The sequence below is a fragment of the Myotis daubentonii genome, chromosome X (assembly GCF_963259705.1).
Source record: "Myotis daubentonii chromosome X, mMyoDau2.1, whole genome shotgun sequence".
NCBI lineage: Eukaryota > Metazoa > Chordata > Mammalia > Chiroptera > Vespertilionidae > Myotis > Myotis daubentonii.
The window spans coordinates 35,331,087-35,354,534 of NC_081861.1; the positions used below are offsets into that span (position 1 = coordinate 35,331,087).

The 23,448-nt window shown below is 37.3% G+C and overlaps 1 protein-coding gene across 1 annotated transcript in view; it reads left to right on the top strand.

Moving 5' to 3' along the window:
- Nucleotides 1-358: 358 nt before the first annotated feature.
- Nucleotides 359-23,448, top strand: part of TENM1 (teneurin transmembrane protein 1) — a 641,347-nt gene continuing 618,257 nt past the window's right edge. The window contains exon 1 of the mRNA XM_059680479.1: nt 359-633. Within this exon, the coding sequence (XP_059536462.1) occupies nt 417-633 (217 nt within the window). The 5' untranslated portion in view covers nt 359-416. The remainder of the gene's footprint in view (nt 634-23,448) is intronic.

Sequence of the window (23,448 nt, forward strand, 5' to 3'; positions counted from 1 at the left end):
CTTTCAAATCTCATAATGTATTTTAATCAAACTACTGACTTTAAAAACATGTACACAGCATACAACAATGTTGTCTTTTATTTGCATTCCAATACAAATATTTTTGAAGTCGGTCTCTCTTTTACCTTTGAGTATTTTCTGTTACTGCAACCTCCAGCTTATTCCTAAATGCTTGACAATATATGCATATAACTCAGTGTTATTATTGCCTCCGGCTAGCTTCATGTCATCTAGTTTGTCTTTTGCTCCTCTCCTTTGATAGTATGATCAGGACCAATTGTGAATCTGCCAGATGCATTTCCTCACAAAAGAAAAAATCTAAGACAGCTTGTGTTTTTCCCTCTGTCTTTCAGGGCTGCTCACATTAAAGGAGTTCCTCTTCCCTTTTTTATGAAACTGAGCTTGCTTTATCAGAGATGGAGCAAACAGACTGCAAACCCTACCAGCCTCTGTCTAAAGTCAAGCATGAAATGGATCTAGCTTATACCAGTTCTTCTGATGAGAGTGAAGATGGAAGAAAACCAAGACAGTCATACAACTCCAGAGAAACTCTGCATGAGTATAACCAAGAACTGAGGATGAATTACAATAGCCAGAATAGAAAGAGGAAAGAAGTAGAGAAATCTACTCAAGGTATGTTTTTATTGTATTTTTGTAACCAATTTTATTTCTCACTGGGAGATGCTTGTATGTGCAAACTTATGTTTCAAAAACAAATTTGCTGATGTTAACTGGTTAATAATCCACACTGCTTGCATATGCTTAGTGAATCTTTTTCACATGTCAGCCCAGCTGAGGTTGTAGGTCACATGTGCTTTTTACGGATTATGCATAAATTTGGATGCAACAATCCTCTTATCAGAGCATTCAAAATTTGTCTAATCCTACAAATAGCCATTTACAGAATGAAGGATAAATAATTTGTAGTAAGATGAAAAGTAAATGGCCAAGTGCTTTACAAGCCATTGGCTACATGGGACAAAGTTCTCAAATAGATATTTGGCTTCCAAAAGAGCTTCAGAAAGATTTGTGGAGACCACCAAACAGATGTGCATGCAGGAAGTCTTTCCACAGAGTGCTGAAAAATGGTGCATCACAGTATTTAAGGGGAAGTAAGACTTTGTTGGAATACTTCCTGCCACAGCCATATCCTTTGGACAGCCTTATGGACAAGCCTTGGTTTGTCAATTATTGATTGACAAGAAAGTTTCTAATAAATAGAAAACAGGTAGCTAGAAATATGAGTTCCTTATTTTTTTAAATGGCTAGATAAGCAGTTTTAGATGTGCTTTTAACTACATAGGAAAAATATACTGACATTGGCATATGTTACCCTTTTTCTTTTAAAGAATAAGTCAATGCTAAGATGAAAAAAGAGATTTGATTATCTAGATCTGTCATTCTCAAAGCGTGTAACCTGGGCCAGCAGCAGCAGCATCACCCACAACCTTGTTAGAAATGCAAATTCTCAGGTACCACCCCAGACCCTGTAAAATGTAGTAATTACAAATGAAAACTACTATGTTCTAATGATTATTGGGATTTCATACTAGAGGAATTTTAAATTGAGGTAAAGATTTAAGCTATTCATGCTAATATTTAAATATACATTAAATGTTTAATATTAACTATATTGCTCATTTTAAGTTCTTAACATAATTGGTAATAGTTTTATATCTGTTTTTTTTTCAAGTAATTCATTTTAATCTTCGCTATTGATTCAGCTACAGCCAGTGTAAATTTGTTACAAAATAATTGTATTCTTCTGCTTACATGGCAATTGGGAAATGTTTTCTTATGGGAATTTTTTGGCTCTATTATGCTTTAAAAAATGTGTAGCTCCCATTAAAATATCTTCCTGTAAGTTTGTCTTTAAGTAATATGAACTTACAGTTGTGAGTTTTGGTTATGGTACTGGAGTACAGAGTGCTTGAACTAATATGTTTTAAGTTTAAATAAGAATATACTTCTAGTGATATTTCTAAAAATATAAGCAAATTTTTACTGAGTCAGTATGAGTTAGCCAGCCTCAGATTTTGTTTTGTGCATTGTGATCAAAATGAATTTTGGGAAGAGAGAATTTTATCTTCTGTGATGCCATCCTAACTTCCTTTCAAATAACCTATTATTACTCAGTTAGCTTTTATTTGGCACTTGCTATGTGTCAAGCCTTGAGTCAGAAGCTGGTGATGGAGATGACCATGATAGTTGCTGCTTGAAACTCATAATATGGTGGAGAAAATAGACATCAAACAAATCATTGCAATTAAAAGTCCAGTGGAAGAACATAGGAATTGGGTTCTATAGATAGGTGATATTTGATCTAGATTTTAAAATGTGAAGAAGAGATTACTAGGAAAAGGACATTCCAAGAGGGTAGATTAGCAGATGCAAAAACATAAAGCTATGAGAAGGCCTGGAATGGTGAACATTTCAATATGGCTAGAGTAAGGTACATTGAAGCCAGATCATGAAAAGTCTTGCGTGCTCTATTTAAGAGTTATTTTTTTTCTTTAAGTATTAAAAAAACTTTTAAGTGATAGGGAATTTCTTGATGAATTCTAATTTTTAGGATGAGAAGTATAGAAAAGAATTTTAGATGTGTAAGCAGTGGTGTAGAAGATTGATTGCAGTTGGGGAAAATGTGATGAAGGGAGACAATCTGTGAAGCTACTGAATCAGTCCAGGCTCAGAAGGTCTCAACTCTCTCTGTATCAGTGGAGGTGGAAAAAAATATTCAAGAGATATTAGTGTGGTGGCATTGATAGGACTTGGTAATTGATTACTTGTCAAGGTTGAAGGAGATAATAGAGAGAAGGATAACTCTAAATTTCAAGTTTGGGAAACTGGGAGGATGGCGATCCATTTACCAAGACAAGGAACATGGGGGAAGGAGTTTGAAGGGTAGAGAACAGATTTTTTTCTGGACATGTTAAGTTTAAAATGATTGGGTGACATCCAGATGGATTTTCCCAACAGGGAGTTAGAAATGTGTATCTAGAGTTCAGCAAAGATCTGGACTGTTGCTATAAGTAGATTTGAGTTTATTAGGAGATGCCCAAGGATGAATGAGATTACCCAGGGAAAATGTGTAGAGTGAGACTAGAAAAAAGCCATGGACAAAAACATGAATATATCAGTCATGTACTGATATAAACACGTTTTCAACCTATTTAAATTTTTAGCTAACACCGTTCTTTAGTGCACTGACATGTAATGTAAACTAAAGTATAAAGATCCAGGAGGTCAAAGTCTAGAAACTGGGAATCTTATCTGCTAGTGATTTGCTGATTTTTTATAGAGACCTAAGAAGGAAATATGACCTCTATGTGAGAGAAGTGAATTATTCTACATCAGGTAAAACTTTGGGCCCTTTGATCCTTTTTTTTAATAAGGTCCTGAATCCTCTTTGATGTTTTATTCAACATATTTACTACCTGTGAGTAAAAGACAGTGTTCTTAATTCTCACAAATATATGTCAGTGTTAACATCTTGAATCAACCTAGTTAGAGTTGAGCCTGACTTAAAATATTGTTGAGTTTTTGCCTGCAGCCGGTCCATCCTTGCTGTCAAAGGACCTGGCATATATGGCATACTGTTCTTAAAATGTTTGCTCACCTTCTTGGCACTATGTGTTTTAACCAAGGTCTCCTCTCTGAGAAAGGTTGTTTCCCCAGGTAGGGATTTTCCCCTGAAGTTAGGGAGGGAATAAAACCCCTCAACTAAGTGCCAGGCGGGTAATTAATCATTTTAACTAGGAACAATGATGCTTAAGCTACATAATCTTTACTCCCTGGAATGGAGATAAGAAACTCCCTAACCTTTGTAATAGAGATTGACAGGATTAAAATGAACTGGTATAAATACAGATGTAACAAGACAGCAAGACACAGGGCTTGGAAGACAGGACCAAGAGAGACAGAGCCTAGGCACAGAACCTACACAGAACGTTCTCTACGGACAGAAGAACTTCGCTGGCGAGAGCATGCCTCGGAGCCTGGAGACGGAGCCTGGCGAGAGAGCATGGCAGGGGATCCTGGACTGAACCTGACTGCGGAGATTGGCAGGAGAGCCTGACTGGAACCTGGTGACTGAACCTGACTGGAGAACCTGAGCAGAACCTCTCTGGAGATCCAGACCAGAACTTGGCTGGAGATCCTGGCTGAAGATCCTGGCTAGGCTGCTGATCAACTGAACACTGTCTCTGTGTCGTTCCTTCTTCGACGACTCCGTCCACACCTTTGGGGACCCCTGGACCTGCTGGGGTTGGACCCCAGCATATGGCACCCGAACATTCCTTCTTCGCTGACTCCGTCTACGCCTTTGGGAACCCCTGGACCTGCTGGGGTTGGACCCCGGCATCTGGCGCCCGAACAGGGACCCCTAGGTAAGCGCCCCGCACTCGGGACGGATAGGACTCCACCATAGGAAAAGGGTGGATAGTCTTCACCGACTCCGTCCACACCTTTGGGAACACCTGGAAAAGGATTCCCCTAGGTAAGCCACCCCCCATTGAGAACCCCCACACTCGGGACGGATAGGACTCCACCAGGGTGCTACAGACCCCCTATAGAGGATAAGTAGGGTAAGAAGGTGGATAGTACAGAACTTAGATTGAGAAGATGTGCCATACTGAGTCCAAAGAAAGAAGACTCTGTATTGATTCTTAGATTAAGAAGATGTGCCATACTGAGTCCAAAGAAAGAAGACTCTGTATTGATTCTTAGATTGAGAAGATGTGCCATACTGAGTCCAAAGAAATAAGACTCTGTATTGATCTTTTAACACATATGCTTGCTAGCAGAGGAATTAAGGTTACTCCCAGTCAGACAGAACGTTTTATACAAGAAGTATGTCCATGCTTTTCTGAGGAAGGAAAGGTAAATGTAAAGGCATGGGAGGAGGCAGGCCCAAGGAGCCTTATCCTTAACCCCACTGCAGCCTTTCCACCCCGGGAAAGTGCAGGATTGGCAAGCTCTCCCTGGGGTGATAGATCAGGACTCAGGTAATAGTGGAAAGCGCCAATCCTACTCTTAAAATGGATACAAGAGAGCATTTGGGGTTTTTCTTTTTAATGCCTGCTTTTAAAAAATTAAAAAAGGGGGAATTTGCCGGGAGCTGGTCCATCCTTGCTGTCAAAGGACCTGGCATATATGGCATACTGTTCTTAAAATGTTTGCTCACCTTCTTGGCACTATGTGTTTTAACCAAGGTCTCCTCTCTGAGAAAGGTTGTTTCCCCAGGTAGGGATTTTCCCCTGAAGTTAGGGAGGGAATAAAACCCCTCAACTAAGTGCCAGGCGGGTAATTAATCACTTTAACTACAAACAATGATGCTTAAGCTACATAATCTTTACTCCCTGGAATGGAGATAAGAAACGCCCTAACCTTTGGAATAGAGATTGATAGGATTGAATCAACTGGTATAAATACAGATGTAACAAGACAGAAAGAGACAGAACTTAAGAAGAAAGCCAAGAAGACAGAACCTACACAGAACCTACAGACAGAAGAACTTCGCTGGAGAGAACATGGCAAAAGATCCTGGACTGAACCTGACTACAGAAATTGGCAAGAGAACCTGACTAGAACCTGGTGACCGAACCTGGCTGGAGATCTCAGACAGAACCTAGCTGGAGAACGTAGCGAGGGAACATGGCTACTGAACCTGGCTGGAGAACCTGGACAGAACCTGGCTGGAGATCCTAACTAGAACTTCGTTGGAGATCCTAACCAGAACTTCGCTAGAGATCCAGACCAGAACTTGGCTGCAGATTGTGGCTAGAGATCCTGGCAAGGCTGCTGATCAACTGAATGCTGTCTCCATGTCATTCCTTCTTTGCTGACTCCGTCCACACCTTTGGGGACCCCTGGACCTGCTGGGGTTGGACCCCGGCAAGTTTTAAGTCAGGAAGGAAGAGAACAAACATGTTGATTGGGCACCTACTGTAGTGCCAAACACTGTGCTAGATGCTTTTCAATCTTACTAGCTGTGCAGCCTGAATCAAGTTACTGCAGCTCTCTGGGCCTGTATCTCATCTGCAAAATTGACATTGTCATCATCAATACCATAATCACAATAATAAGTAAGTAAGTAAGTAAGTAAGTAAGTAAGTAAGTAAGTAAGTAAGTAAGTAAATAAATAAATAGATAGATAGATAAATACATAATCTTGCATAGTACCTACTCTGTTCCAGGTCTCTGCTAGGTGTTTTACATTTGTTCTTCATAAACACCTTATGAGATATGGGATATTATCCCCAGTTTACAGATGAGGTAACGGAAGATTGGGGGGAAAGAGCTTGCCAGAGTGTCTACAGCTAAGAAGTGGTGAGAATTGAGATTGAAGATAATTCTATGGCTCCAAAGTTCCCATACTTCGCTGTGCTACACTGCCTCCCATATCTACATTATGAGGTTGTAATAAGGCTTAATTGTGATCATAAGTATGGAAGTGTTTAGGAACTCAATAAATGTTAGTTTTCCTTCATTTCCTTCCCCAACAACCTTGCCAGTCTCTGATGTTCCAATGACCAAGGGTTCACAAGGAGGTTTAAAAGCCTTTCCTTTCTGATTATCTTTATAAAAGGGCAGATGATATCCTATATAATTTATAATGAAAGATTCCTGAGTCTGGTTGTTAGTTTCCACTTTTGGCAAGAGTTACTGTGTCTAATTCAGGGCTTGTTTGGGGCAATATTAACAAGAGAAAATTTTTGCTTGATTTCATCTGAAAGTATCTTTATATTCTTATCATTATTTGCCAAGAAAGAGGCACCCCCATGTATACACATAGTGTTGGATTTTAAAACTGATTTTCTTAATTTTCAAAAGCTTTCAAATTAATAGATGGACACTAATCTAATATTACTCACAATTCTTCACTAACAGGATGAATGAGCCTTAGGCAAGCTTATTTCATATGATTTTTGGCAGGTGTCTAATAGCAGGGGTGGATTTCCTGGAGGCACACAGGTTAGCAATTGTTCCCAAGCAGCCTCACTTCCAAAGAAGGCATCAATTAACTAAGAAATTAGTGTAAGAGAAATGAAAATATAAATATGTGGATATATAAACAAAGGATAACAATTTTAGCTATGAGAATTGCCCTATCATTTTTATAACAGATAAGATTAGTTTTGAACATAGCCATTTTACTGAATAGTAATTATGAATGAAAAGTCACCCATGCATAAAAAGATGTGTGGTGAGGATCTATTACAGTCCCACCAGATCATAGACTCCTGAGATACTACAGCTGATACAAACATTTCATTTCTCCCTTCTTAAACTGCTCTTTTGTGCTTCTCTTTCTCCTAATATGAGTTTTGTTTGTTTGGTTGGTTGTTTTTCATTATTACAACCTAAGCCTAAATCTCACATTATCGCCATCTGGTGGAAGAAATTTAAAATTGCCAATCTGTGTTTACCAAAATTACTTGGAAGGAAAGCTTATCCTGTCTTACATTCATCCATCTATCCGTTTTTTTCATTTACTCATTTATGCATCAAATATTCATTTAATGTCATCCATCCTTTTTCATTTTCTTATTTATGTATCAAACATTCATCTAGTGCCAACTATGTTCTAGATACTTTGCTAGGGGAATGAAATTCATCTTGAAATAGACACATGTGACCACTATTTCCCCCCTTGTTGCCCCAGGCTTCATTCCACAGGTGCTCATACAGCATTATCACTTGAAGGCTCAAGGAGTACACAGAAGCCCACATTCAAAAAGTACATTTCTTGATTTTTATTTCAAACACTTAGTTGTAGTAGAAGCTATTGTTTGCTTATATCTAAACAGTTTGAATAACAGTTCTTACAAAAATCTTGAAAAAAGAACTCTTATTCTCAAGGTCTGTTTATATTACACCTGCCATCTGTGGTAAAGATCACAGATGGCAGGTGTAATATAATGTAGCATGGCCTTTAAAATGAAAATTTAAACAGTATTTGATCATCTGTGATGCATTTTCTGCTGTGAGCATGTTATACTTCCAGCATAAAGTTTCTAGCATAAAAAGTTATAATGACTGCCCAGAAAGAACTTAGACTATAAGGGAAAATGAAGTTATTTAGCACCAATTCCAATAGACTTATGTCTTTTAGCCAATATCATTTGTTCATGAAAACTTATATAGCATCTAAAACTGGGATGGAATATTTATGGCACTTGTTCCACTGCTCTCTTTACCTGTCGCATGGTAAGCATCCTTAATCAAATCATGGTGCTCTTTCTTGTTGAGCCAAACTCACCCTCACTCTTATTAACACAGCATTCCATGCAAGCATCTTCAATCAATTAGAGTTGGCAAAAGAGATGGAATCTATTTCCTATCTGTGACCTGCTTATCTTTGCCAAGTTCTGCGTTAAAATCTAAAGATATAGAGATGAATAGGAAGAACATTTTGCTCTCAAAGAATTCAGTGTACATTTGGGAAGGCATATTTAAAGCAACAACAGTGGTGCAATATTATTGGTATTTTGATAGCAATATCTGTAAAGTACTTTGGGGGTCAAGAAGCTAGAACCATGTACCCTACTTAGGGAATGATAATCCTAATATATAAAAACCCTGGGTCATAACGACCGAGGCTCGACCAACCGGAAGTCAGTCTGCAGCAGGAGCGGTACCCCAGCACTGACTGCTGAGGTGAGTGTGAATCAGGGCCAGAGAGAGGCTGGTTTTGATGCTAGTCAGCATCTCTGGGCCTATCAATAGGGCCTGATCAGAAAGGCAGGGCTGACCAGCAGCTGGGGTGGAGCCCTGGAGATAAATGGAGGCAGGGCTACTGGCCAGACTGGGAGAGAGCCAGGCAAGTGCTGATCAAAAGCTGCCTTTCTGATCAGGCCCTATTGATAGGCCCAGAGATGCCTAGAAGGTGGGGATTCGCTGCCTTAGAGAAAGAAGCCAAATCATAAAGATTTGAAGAATAAATACAAGTGAATGTAATGACTGGAATAAGGCTCTGTTGGCAAATGTTTCAGGATCTCATGTGGAAGGAAAGTCTTTGAGTGTTTCAGTGCTTCCTTTGAGACAGAAAGTAAGTTCCTGAATAGAATGGCAAGAGTGGAAGTTCTTGTCTTAGTGGTCTCAATTTTCTTGTATAAAGAAAAGACAAGGTTACCTTCTGGAAGTGTGGACAGAGTCAACAGCTTCAGATGAGTAAGGAGAAATGTGTTTTTTTTGGTGGTTTTTTTTTTTTTTTTTTTTTTTTTTTTTTTTTTTTTTTTTTTACTGGGTCAAGATGGAGCTGTACATCTGGAGCTCAGATGAGGAGGGACTGACTATGGAGATGTGGGGATATTAATGACAGTAAATATGATTGACCATTATGTGTAAAGGACTCTGCTGGATGGCTATAGAAAGTTTTTATTTAGTCCTTACCATAACTCTATGATGGAGAGCTAATCATCATGACCCCTATTTTATAGAGTTATACAGCTCGAGTAAATAGCAGAGCTAACATATAAATCCATGACTCTCTAATGCCTGTATTCTTTCCCCTACATGATTAGGTGCAGCTCTAGTGTATAATGTCCACCCTGTGCTACGAACTTTAAATATTCATTCTCATTTGGAAAATGTGGTTTCCAATCACAGTTGAATGCCAAACTGAAATTGGAAATTCTAAATTTTGGGGGTGCCAGTCTGTAACAGATTTAATGAGATAGGATATGTACTTTGTGTGTTAAAATTGATTCTTCTAATGTAAAAGGGACTCTGGACTGTCCTCCTTATTGTTACCAGTGATTGTTCTAAAACACAAATCAGATCATACCAGTCTTCTGAAAATCTTTCAATGTCTCCTAATGCTCAGAGAAATGGTTCTTCACAGTGGGTGCAGAGGAGGGGACCTACTAAATGCTTTGAGAATCTGATAAAAGCTCTGAATCTTGTTTTTAGAAAAAAATGCACATGTGACAACATTGGTCATACATGTCAAGGGATGCAGGAAGCCCTTGAAGTCCTTCTGCATCCCTTTTCTTCTTCAGTTAGCTACAGATAGTCATAATTTGTCACTTGTTAGAAACCAATTCATTATCAAATTATAGGTTTTACTAAAATGTGGTGGAAATAATTTAGGAAATCGATTCTTAAAACTAACTTTGGAAAAAATACATGGCTGCCACTAATTACAGACATATTACAAAAGTGTGGTTTTATATTTGACCTCCTCTCTCTTGTTGATGGATATTCTTTATCCCAGAATAGCTAGGTTACTTTCTCAGTTCTTTTACTGCATGGCTTCCGAGGCTACATGGCCTTCTGCTCTCAGTCTGAAAATATCTCTTTCCTCTGTATCTCATCCCATTTCTACTGTGTATCCCTGAGCCCACTTTGCTTCATACAATGTTTAACCCTTTAATACTTCTTCCAAAATCTAGATTAAAACCTGCACCATAGTATGGGGAACAATTCTAGTATTATCTTCTTAAATAGTTCTTCATTCAATGGAGTTGCACATTTTCCTTTGAGGATCTACATAATTTCAGAATGAAAAGACTGGCTCCTGGCTAAGTGTCACAGAGATGACTATGTCCTGGGAAACGAAGCAGCTGTCCTCTGTTCATTACATGATTTGGTTCCTCTCTTCAAATTTCTTCAGCTACAGGGCAGCATCAAAGGGAGTGTATAGGTCTGGGATTGGGAAGAGTAGGTGGTGGGGAGAAGCATCATTGTTTTCCTTTTAACTCTTTAGGGCCCATTTATTTTATGGTTAATACAAAAACTGGACAAGGCTAAGTCAGATAATTTGAATGACAAAGATAATGTGACCTAAACAGAGAAACTATCGAAGACTGATGAAAATGAGAGGTTGGTGAAATATAGAAGAAAGCAGCTGTTACACCTAAAAAGTTAGTGAAGGGGCATGGATTTGGTTCAGTAGACTCCCTAGGGCATAGTGAAGTGTTTTAGTTCATACAGGTAATTGAGACTACATCCATGTTACATGTTGATTTGGTTTTATTACCAAGACTTGAGCAAGAGTCAGAATTGGCATTTGAATATGTAGCTTTATATTTATGTGAGCAGTCAAAAGCAGTTTGAAATATGTGCAAAGGCATGACTATGAGGTATTGCCAACATGTCCTGTCAGGAAATCGTGCTGTCAGGAAACTGCTCTCCTGCTTTTTTGGTCACCTGTGATGCAGAACTAGCTCCATATACAAATAAGATCTATTTATTTTCAGCACTCTTCTTTCTCATTATAATTCTGCAAGGGTCTAGAGGCGACAGAAGATAAATCTTGAATCCCCTGGAAACTTGGAAATATTCTCATTTGAAGCCTTTATACCAAAAGCTGAGGATCCTGCCATCTTGTCAGCATAAACTGAACCATATGCAGTGCTATTTTGGTGCCAATCATTCCTATAACACATGAAGTATTTAATTTTATTACTCTTGGGTTTTTAACTGTCTGAGCAAATGACCTCTAGTGTCTTTTATGTCATGTAAGAAAGCAGTTGGAAAGGATCTCAAAGGCAAAAAGAAAAAATTAATCAGGACATGCCCAAACCTTTTATAGAATTTAAAGTTTTGAATTAAGATTCATTTCTCTATTTTCAACTGAGACATTTACACGGCTCCCCTACTAAAGTCCAATTATGTCTCCCCATTAATGGTTCAAGTCCAGAGTTTGAACAGTTTAAAAAATTATCACACTGGCATACAACCAGGTTGAATGCTAACGTGGTTCAAACTAATCAATAAATATGGCCCCAAATCACCCTTGCAAATTGGAAAAAAAGTAATCTGTGGTTTTGAAAAATGGGAGAGTCACAAGAAATGCAGGGTTTTATTGTATGGTTATATGCATACATATACATATTTATTTTGCATATTTTGTGCCCACCATCATTTATGTATATAATTTATAACTTTATAATTATAATTTATACATATGTATAACTACTGTAAAGAGACAATGAGTTGGATCAATGTTTAATGGAATAGCTCTGTAAATTTTTTTCTATTGATTGAATTTTCTTAAACAAGACACACTTGTATATAATAATGGAGAGGCACTACAGAAGAGAAGTTATATGGAGCAACATCTAAAATTCATACAGGGATGCTCCTGCCTCCTGTTTCTCCTGTAGGTTCCCACCGCACATGCTCTAAGCCCCACACATGCTCAGCAAGTGTTAGTGGCTGGCAAGCTATGTATTTCTCAATTGTTCCCTTCAGACACTTGCATAGATAGCAATTAAACTGATTTTGAAAGCATTGTAATTATAACACACCGCCAAGGCCATCCATAAGCATATTCTTTCCATCCTCGCTATGATTGACAGGGCCAGTGTATCTGGTCAATGGATCATGGAACATATCTAATCAATTTGACTTAAAATACAGTTGAGCTTCTGTGCCATCTTTCATGCTTTTGGAAATAACTTTAGAGCCTGGATCAGTAGTTGGTACATAATAGGTGTTCAATGAATATTAATTGAACAAATGAATTTATTGAATGTATAACACTTAGCATTCCCTTCTCATATATTAAATTTATAAGAGGCTCAAATTTGAATATTGTCCACCTTGATGCTATACAATTGACCCTTTAATAACACAGGTTTGAAATGCGTGGATCTACCTATACATGGATTTTTTTTTCAGTAAATAATGTAGATGTATTTTCTTTTCCTTATGGTTGATTTTTCTTAATAATATTTTTTGTTCTCTAGCTACCTTTATTATGAGAATACAGTATGTAATGCATAGAACATAAATGTTTTAATCAACTGTGATTGGTAGGGTTTCCTATCAATTGTACTTATTAGTATTAAGTTTTGGAGGAGTCAAAAGTTATACATGGATTTTAATTTATCTTTATTGATGAAAGTATAACAGATGTCCCCTTTTCCTGCCATCGACCCACTGCAACCCGCACTCGCCACCCCCACCCCCCTAGACCTACTGCACTATTGTCTGTGACTCTGGGTTATACATATGAATTCTTTGGTTATGTGGATTTTCTACTGTGTGAAGGGTCACCACACCTAACCCCCACACTGTTCAAGGGTCAACTTTTTATCTCTTTTACTTTTTATAGAAAAATATTTGATAGTTTTAGTGTATGATACTTTGTTTGAATGGTTTACAGTTTTTACCACAGCATAAAAAATAAGTTTCTATAAAATGCTTATACAATTAAGTACACGTTCAAAACTTTTTGAGTTAGCAATAGCCTAAAATTCATTGATGAAAATCTTGTCAAGATGTTTGTCCCTTTTTATTCCATGCCTTAGTTTGTAGAGTTGGGTTTGGATATGGAATTGATTTAAGCCTTTATGTGTTATGCAGGAGGGTCTTATTTTGATCATTTACTTCCACTTCTATTGTACTAGACTATAGATATAAACTCCATTGAAGAATTGACTCAATGAAGAAGTAGAGAACCTGAAATCTTGGAGGTAGCTTTGTATTGTTAAATATTTGTCTCATTCTTTTTTTATTGTCTAAAGTTTTACATATGTCTCCCTTTTCCCCAGTTGATCCCCCCTACCCCAGCCATTCCACCCTGGGCAAGCCCCCACCGCCCAGTGTCTGTGTCCATTGGTTATGCTAATATGCATGCATACAAGTCCTTTGGTTGCTCTCTAACCCTCCCCTGCCCCACCATTTGTCTCTGGATCTATTCTTGTTCATCAAATTATGTTAATCATTATATCCCACATATGAGTGAGATCATGTGATATTTATATTTCTCCGACTGGCTTATTTCACTTAGCATAATGCTCTCCAGTTCCATCCATGCTGTAGCAAATGGTAAAAGTTCCTTCTTTTTTCTTTTTTATAGTGGCACAGTATTCCATTGTGTAGATGTTCCACAGTTTTTTAATGCACTCATCTGCTGATGGGCACTTAGGCTGTTTCCAAATCTTAGCTATTGTAAATTGTGCAGCTATGAACATAGGGGTGCATATATCCTTTCTGATTGGTGTTTCTAGTTTCTTGGGATATATTCCTAGAAGTGGGATCACAGGGTCAAATGGGAGTTCCATTTTTAGTTTTTTGAGGAAACTCCATACTGTCTTCCACAGTGGCTATACCAGTCTGCATTCCCACCAGCAGTGCAGGAGGGTTCCTTTTTCTCTACATCCTCACCAACACTTGTTGTTTGTTGATTTGTTGATGATAGCTGTTCTGACAGGTGTGAGATTATACCTCATTGTCGTTTCGATTTGCATTTCTCAGATGATTAGTGACTTTGAGCATGTTTTCATATGTCTCTGGGCCTTATGTATGTCCTCTTTCTATAAGTGTCTATTTAGATCCTTGGCCCATTTTTTGATTGGATCATTTATCTTCCTTTTGTTAGGTTGTAGGAGTTCTCTGTAAATCTTGGAGATTAGACCCTTATCTGAAATATCATTGGCAAATATGTTCTCCCACGCAATGGGTTTTCTTGTTTTTTCGTTGATGGTTTCTTCCGCTCTGCAGAAGCTTTTTATTTTGATGTAGTCCCATTTGTTTATTTTCTCCTTAGTCTCCATTGCCCTAGGAGCTGTGTTTGTAAAGATATTGCTATGACATATGTCTGCTATTTTGCTGCCTATGGAGTCTTATAGGATTTTTATGGTTTCCCATCTTACATTCAAGTCCTTTAGCAAACAAATTTTGAGTTTGTTTTTGTGTATGGTATAAGTTGGACAATCCCATTTACCATTGCACCAAAAAATTAAGATACCTAGGAGTAAACTTAACTAAGGATGTAAAAGACCTGTACTTGGAAAACTACAGGACATTGAAAAAAGAGATAGAGGGAGACATAAACAAATGGAAGAACATACCATGTTTGTGGATTGGTAGAATCAACATCATTAAAATGTCCATACTACCCAAAGCAATCTACAGATTCAATGCAATCCCTATTAAAATACCAATGGCATATTTCAAAGATCTAGAACAAACTCTCCAAAAAATGCATTTTGAATTTTAAAAAAAGACCCCGAATAGCCACAGCCATCCTTAGAAAGAAGAACAAAGTTGGAGGGATCACAATACCAGATATCAAGCTATATTACCAAGCCATGGTTCTCAAAACTGCCTGGTACTGGCACAAGAACAGACATATAGACAAATGGAATAGAACAGAAAACCCAGAAATCGACCCAAGCCATTATGCTCAATTAATATTTGACAAAGGAGGCAAGAGCATACAATGGAGTCAAAACAGTCTCTTCAATAAATGGTGCTGGAAAATTTGGTCAGATACATGTCTCATTCTTATCAATACCAACTGCCAGTGGTAAGTGGAAAGGGAGATATCTCAATTAAATCCTATTATTAAATTTTTGTTAATGAAGGTTATACTGTACTAGTAAGATGGTCTAAAATGTATATTTGTAACTTTTATTTGCATGTATTCAGTATTGTGGGATTTAAATTTACGTTTCAATATAAAGTTTGGAATGTATGTTGTTAGAATTATGCCTTCATAGGAACACTGTGAAGATCTGTCGTCCTCATATTTGTAATCAGATTCAGCAAGAGTGCCATCTGAAGGTTAGAATTTTAACAGACTACACAGACTCTCATAAGTCATTCATTTTCTTGGTAAAACTCTTGAACTTTTGCTAATATAACACTTTTTGAAAAAGCTTTAAAAAGGAACACAACTAGCAGTGTTTATTACTCAGGTTCCAAACCAAAGGTTAAACCACTTAAAATTGAATAACAAGGCTGCCTAGGACCATCAGAGAACATGCCTTCAGGCAGGACCACACCAAACCCACCCCTCTAGAAATTACATGAAATTTGATTCTATTTCACTCCTATCACCAAGCTTTCGTGGTAGTGTGATGTGTTCATTTTTCCCTCATACCTTAGTATAGCAATTCTAAGTTTTCTTTCTATATACCCTTAAGTTTCACCAGAGTTTATATCAATAATCATTGTTTCCCAGAGGAAGCATACAATAAGTATTGTTGGTCATTTATTCTAAAGGCATCAATAAATTTCTAGCATTTTTCTAGTGTTTGACAATGTTTACTGCTCAGTGTATTTTACCAACATTCCACAGGTAGGAATTCAAATTTCTTACCGCTTGTCCTGTTCTTGAAGATCATGGAGTATTATGAGACACCATTAATCAGTAACCAGATACATCAATATAGTGCAGTATTTTGCACATAGTGGGCCAGGCATTTAACAGATATTAATAAATTGAATTAAAATTTGCATATCTTTGTATTGATGTTATTGGTTGTTGAATTATTCTGGGTGGTATAATAGAAGGAATACTGAACTAGCAGCAATGAGTTCAAATTGCTCTTTTACTTAATAGGATAGCACAGTATCATCACAGAATAAGTGCTTGGTAAATATTTCCTGAAAGAATGAATGAATGAATGAATGAATGACTTGAGTTGAATTCAGTGGAATCTAATGAAGCCTTGGGCACCCTCTTCTCTCTAACCCTCTCAGGGTTTCTATCACCTTTCAACTTGACTCAAACATGACTCCTCTGAAGCCACTGTTTCTCCATCAGCCAGTCCTGAAGCCTACTCTTCACTATCCCACATTCCACAAACCTCAATCCCTAATGCAGCACTAAAACTCCCTACCCTTATGTTAAAAAAATAACAAACAATAAAACAAAACCAAAAAAAGCCCTGCTCCTCTGTGGGATACACCATACAACTATACTTTTACCAACCCTATAGGCATGGTCCCTCATTTCTTTAAAGGTTTTGTGCCTGAGAAGTTTTTCCTGTTGATTCCAAATGTTGGTATAACCCTGGGTTTATTTATACCAGCTTTCATTTGTGGCTGAACCATATATATATATATATATATATATATATATATAAAGTGTCCCCTCGGGAATTCGACTGGGAGACCAGGAGTTCGATTGCTCGCTATGATGTGCATTGACCACCAGGGGGCGGTGCAGAATGAAGGAAGGCCCTGGCCGGCAGCCACAGCTAGGGAGGAAAGGTCCCAACTGGCAGCCAGAAAGCCCCAATTGACCCTAATTGCCGGCCAGGCCTAGGGACCCTACCTGTGCATGAATTTTGTGCACCGGGCCTCTAGCTGTTAATAAACCTCTATTTCCCTCTTCACCTGGCTAGGCCCTTCTCACACTGCAAGTCTTCATCTAGGCACTGCCTGCTCTGGAAAGCCTTTCTTGATCCTGTGCAATCTTGACTGGCTGCCCCTTCTATGTGCTCCTTCAGTATTCTGTTAAGCATGTCAAATGAGGCATGTGGCCCGCTGGTTGCGAGTTTGACATGCTTGTGTAGATACTCCTACCACAGTACCAATCTCCCTTAATTGTAAATGACTGTAAACTTTTTTCTTTCTCCAACTGAACTGTAAACTGCCTGAGGGCAGGGATTATCCTTTTCACTCTTAAAACTCTATCATATATAATTGCTTAAAAATATTTGTTTCTGCTCAACTGGCCAGACTCAGTGGTTGAGTGTTGACCTATGAACCAGGAGGTTATGGTTTGATTCCCAGTCAGGGCACATGCCTGGTTGTGGGCTCCATCCCCAGTGTGTGTGTGGGTGTGTGTCAGTGGGAGGGGGGAGTTTGCAGTAGGCAGCCGATCAATTATTCTCTCTCATCATTGATGTTTCTATCTCTCTTTCCCTCTTCTTACCTCTCTGAAATCAATAAAATATATTTAAAAAAATATTCGTTTCTTTCAATAAGATAACTTTTACAAGGTTTTGTTTACTCTTATGTAAAGTGAAGATACTATTTCCTTACTGTGCTACAGAGGATCAACTGAGATTGTGTACATAAATCATTCTGAAAACTGTTGGGATATAAATATTATTCCCAATTGTCAAATCCTTTCACGGTGTCTTTGACTCACAGAATGCCAATTACAGCCATTTTCAGAGAGTGATTTCCTGCCCATCCTTAGGATCTAGGAAATTGTGTCACTGGAAATAACATGAAAATGAATGAAGGAGAACTTAATGCATGAGCATAAAAGAGCATCCCATGTCCACAGCCAATCTGATTTCATTGAAGAGTGTAAGTTTCCATGTACTTGCTCTGTGCTTAACTATATGGATGAGCCCTGTCATAGTGAATGTAGTGTAAGACCTTCAATTAAACTGCTGTATAACACCAGGGAATGGTTTTAAGTTCAAATCTTCTCAAGAATGTCTCTCCTAAAAATGACATGATTAATCCCAGATAATAAAAGTTTTTAATCCTGAAAGAGTATTGATGAAAATCAAATTCCTAACACCCATCATTTTCAGGATTGTAGTCATGCACGTTAACCAACTGGGTTCGAAGAGTCTTACTATTCTATAATCTGCCAAAAGCAGATTGGCTTTTGTTATATTGTAGGTCTTTAAAAACTCTATCCAAAGTGGTTTTCAGCATTAAAATATGTACTCACAGTAATGCTAGCTGATGTCGTTGACCTTAAGGATGAACTTTTAGTGACCCTTTGATAGCAGATGACACTTATTCTTTTGAATTCTTTACCACTTTCTATTGCCTTCATGACACAAACCCATTTGAAAGATTTTATGATCCAATCTCATTTCAGTTACTATCATTGCATACCCATATTTATTCAAAATTCTGTACCTACTAATGGTTCTGTTATGTTGGGGGTGCTCAGGAGCTGTTAAAAATTTAACAAATTAATCTGAACACTATGCTTTATTGGTAGTATATAGGAGGCACATTGTATTAATGTTGTAGTTTGAAGAAATGGAAATATTGCTCTTTAGTTTAATATCCTGATTGCCTTCATAACTAAGCATCCACTGGATTATTTTGCAATTTAGTCTCCTCAGAGTGAGAATGGAAGAGTTTCTAATCTTCTAGGGGATATTTTTCTTCCTTGAAAAAGGTTATGATAACTAGATTTGGTAGCTCATAGAAAGCCTAAATCAATATTGCCATTGACTTTATCCACATAAGAGGCTTAACTTCATAGGTGACTTCTGAGCAGCTGAAACAAAACAAAAATCAGTCTCTGGTGAGTTCCCAAATTTAAAATAATGTTGAAAGCTGGTGCAGAAAAATGCTTCCAGACTAACAAAGACAACAGGGTGGGACCTTGTAAACAATTACATTTCAGCAAGTAAATCTATCCTCATGCTTTCCATTTTGAAGAATAATAAGAACTAATGTTTATTATATGTCCGATACTGTGCTGAGCAGGATCTCTTTTGACCTTTAAAACAACCCTGACAATTAGACACACGTATAATTCACCTTTCTCTGATCCTACCCTGGTCCAAGCCACCATCATTTCTCATTGATTTTTGCTGTAGTCTTCTAACCTATCTTTCTGCTTCTACCCTTGCCCTCCAGGAATTTATTCTCAATACAATAGACAGAATGAGACTTTCAAAACCTAAAGCAAATCATCCCCATTCCCCCACCCTCCATGCACACACACACTCCAATCAGAACCTACATTGGCTTCCCATCTCACTCAGAACACATGTATCTATACTAGCATAATGTGTTCTCCCTTTACATTGTGACCCCATCTCCTCTCCTAATAACTCCTTTATTTGTCCTGCTATAACCACATTGTTTCTCAAACAACAGAGACAAATTTCTGCCCTAGGGCCTTTACAATTAACTATTTTTTCGGCCTGGAATGTTACCCACTTTGATATCTACCAGGTTTGGACTCTCACCTGATACAGGTTCTTAGTCAAATGTCATTTTTTAGTGAGCCATTCCCTGACTATGCTATTGAAAATTACAATCCTCCCTCCACACACACCTTTTCTACTCCACAATTCTTATCACTTAGGTGACTTGGGTAAAACTTATTGTCCAAACTGGGACTTTTTCAGAGTGAAGGGGTTTACTAGGAATAATCACATTAGGACCACAGGTATAAACCAGGACTGTCTGAGACATTATGTTTACCTTACCATCTGAATCTATTTTACTTATTTTTATTTATACTTTACATATTTACTTATAATTACCATATATGTAATATATACTTACTATTCTGTAATATATATTTATTTGTACTTACTATGCTTTTATTTTACTCATTTATTTTCTGCCTCCCCACAAAAATCAAGTTCAATGAGAAGAAGGATTTTTGTTTTATTCTCTGCTGAATCCTAGTATTTAGAACAGTGCCTGGAACATATTAGACATCTGACAAATATTTATTGAATTAATGCAAATCCACTAGAACAGTGTCTGGCACATAATGAGTTCTCAATGAATATTAGTTATTGTCATTAATGCTTATTATTATTATTATTATTATTATTATTATTTGTTGTCAAGTGATTTAGCTCTGACTCAGAATGGTTTTTTTGGGTGGCTTTGCTCTATTTTATTTACTCTTTAGTAATATTTTATAGGCTACCTGCATAGAGATGCTTGCAATTTCCAAATAACTTTTATTGAAATGGTCTGCTCACTCCTCCAGCTTTTTAATCAAGATGCCGAATAGTTGAATGACTTATGATCCTTTGTGATTTATGACATCCTATGAATTTTCTTTGTACATCAGGACAAATTTAAAAATAGCTGGTAAAACCTTGAAATTTGTATTTTAATACATTGGATTACCTTATTTGAAGTCCAATTGTGAAGATTTTTTCAACAATACTTAAATTTCTAATTGTAATAACAAATAGTATATCTCTTGTACACTTGATCCGGTTGGAGAATGTGGCTAAAAATATCTTAGAAGAGTGATTTTGAGTTCATTCAGTAGAATTCTAGAAATGCAAATTTAGATAATTGTAATGATCAATCGTTTACTGGTATGTTAATTTCTTAATGCATTCAATTTATCAGCTGCAGGTTTTTTTCTAATTCTAAAGAAGCAACGCTTAATTCTCTTTTTACTGATTAATTGTGGAGAATTATACTTCTGGCAGTTGACAAAGGGACTTACATGACTTGCTTCAATACAATTCAAGACATAGGTAAATAATAAAAGTAAACAATTCATAAAAAGTAGAAACATAATTAAAGACAATCTTATGAATGTCTGTCTCCTCTTGCAGAAATTCTCATAAGCTATGGCATGAGCTTCTGGTTTTCTTTGGATGAGAACTTGTTAGCTAATCAATGTATAATTCCAAATGCTCCTTAAATGTTATAAAATTGACACTAGCCAATTAGATAATTCAATTGGACAAGCATTTATGGAGCATTTACTATTCAAAGAATTTCCTTTTGGTCACAGACACAAATTAAACACAGCAGTATCCCTTTGTGAAGCTGATGTTTGGAAGCATAAATGGTAGCTTTTTAATTTTGGCTTTGTCTTACTGAGCCTTTATAGCTTAAGTCACAGGATTTTCTCTACAGTACATCTGTAGCCTTATAATCATGGGCTGTGTTATAACAGGATTGTGCTTTATTGAGATAGAATGGCTGCATTGAAAGTTCACTTGATAAGTTCTTTCATTGTAATACAGAATTCCATGCTGAGAAGCCTTGTCTTCTAACCTTTTGTGCAGATAGTGTCCCTTATTCCCATTTTCCCACTTTTGGATTGCCTGTACTATATTGTCTACTAGAAAGATCACATCACTGGGTCAAGATACATGCTTTCAATTTTTCTTCATTCACTCACTGAATGACCTTAGGTCTTCTTTTAACTGCCTTTACTAGTGTATTAATAGTCACCTGGGGTCTTATGGCACAGTTAATCAAAGTCCTAAAAATAATTTGAAATGTGCGGCCTTCCTTCTGCCTCTAGAGAGAATCTTTGAACCAAAGAAGAAAAGTAAAATGGAAAGGGAGATTTGCTAAGATAATCAACAATATCTCTGTGTGATGATTTCTTTTTTGGCACTGGCCTGTCTGATCTTCCTTAGTCCCCTAAAACTGAAATACTGTACTCATTTCTGAGATTCTTCTTTCTAATTCCTCATTTGAAGAATAGACCTTAGAAAATTACAAGACTGACATCTATTTGAAATAAAAATAATAAAACTGGTGATATTTCTTTATGTTGCCTGAGTTGAGGCACAAGTGTCCAGAAATGGCTTCCAATATATACTAATCATACAATAGCAGGCTTGATCTGCATGTAGATATGGCTCAAAATAAGCGCTTGAACTCTCGCAGTATCCAAATTGTAATAAAAAGTCAGGTAAGAATTTAATTCTCCTCTAAATTACATTGCCATCTCTATTTCCCCCCTCTGTTTTTACCCCTCTGTCCAATGTTATTACCAGTATTCAGTGACTTCCTGTTGCCATAAATAGAGTTCTACTTAGTTAATTACAGCCTTATCAAAATAACTTTTGAAATATTCAAAGGTACATTTTTTGACCTATTCATAGTGAGCCCAGGGAGGGTTAGGGAAATGTGCAATCTTCGAGGTGGACTTTGGTGCGCTTTAAATACATTTCTTTACATGGAGATGATTTTATAACGTGTGGTTTCTGTTGGCAATATGGTGGACATATTAGAAGAGAAAAGACACATTGAAAGTTACCAGTTAAGAAGACATTGCAGTGATCTATAGAAGGAGATGATGAGGGGCTTAACTTACCATTGAATGTCTGAATAAAGGAAAGGAGACATACATAAGAGAGAATTCAGAATTGGCAGGATTAAGTGGATGTCATCTGGATGTACATGATGGGGAGAAAGGAATGAAGGCTTTCCTCTTTGGTAAGTCAGTGAAGAGGGGTGCTAGCAATCAAGGTAGGAGAGCAAGTAAGGCAGAGTTTTAGATTTAAAAATATTCTCTTTGAATATGACTTTGCAGGGACTGAAGTGTTCCACGTAGAAATATCTAGTATGAAGTTAAACATATAAACTTGGAGTAGTCATTCTAGAAAATAAATTTGGGAGTTGTTGATGTATAAATAATACATGAGATTGGATGTGATCACACAGTAAGAGCTCATATAGTGAGTAGAGCACAGGAAAAAGAAAGGAATGGACAGAATCATAGTACACACTAACATTTAAAGGACTGGCAGGAAGAGGAGCCCAGGAAAAATGCCTGGTGGTTAGAGTACCAGATGGAAAATCAAGACAAAGTAGTATCACAAAAGTCAAGAAAGAACAAAATCCAGAAAGAGGGGAAAACAGTATCATGTAAGAGGGAAGCTCTAGTAAAGACTCTGAAATCTTTACCAGATTTGGCAATTAGGAGTTCATTGCTAATTTTGACGAAGAGAGCTTTTAATGTGAGAGTTGAAGCAGAAGGCAGATTTCCAGTGGGTTGAGGGATGAGTGGAAAGGAAACAATTGGAGACATTAAGCATAGGCTTTTAATATGCTTAGCTGAGAAGGGATGGAATGGTCAAGGACAGGGGCAGTAGCTTAAGGACAATGCACATTCCAGGAAGGAATTTTTGTTGTCTTGTTTGTTTTACAGATTTAGAAGAAAAAACAACTTGCACATGTAGGCTGGTCTGGCCCTGTACCTCTGACAGTGGCAGTAAATAAATATTTGAAGTATGGATGAATGAATGCTTATTGAATGAGGGAAAG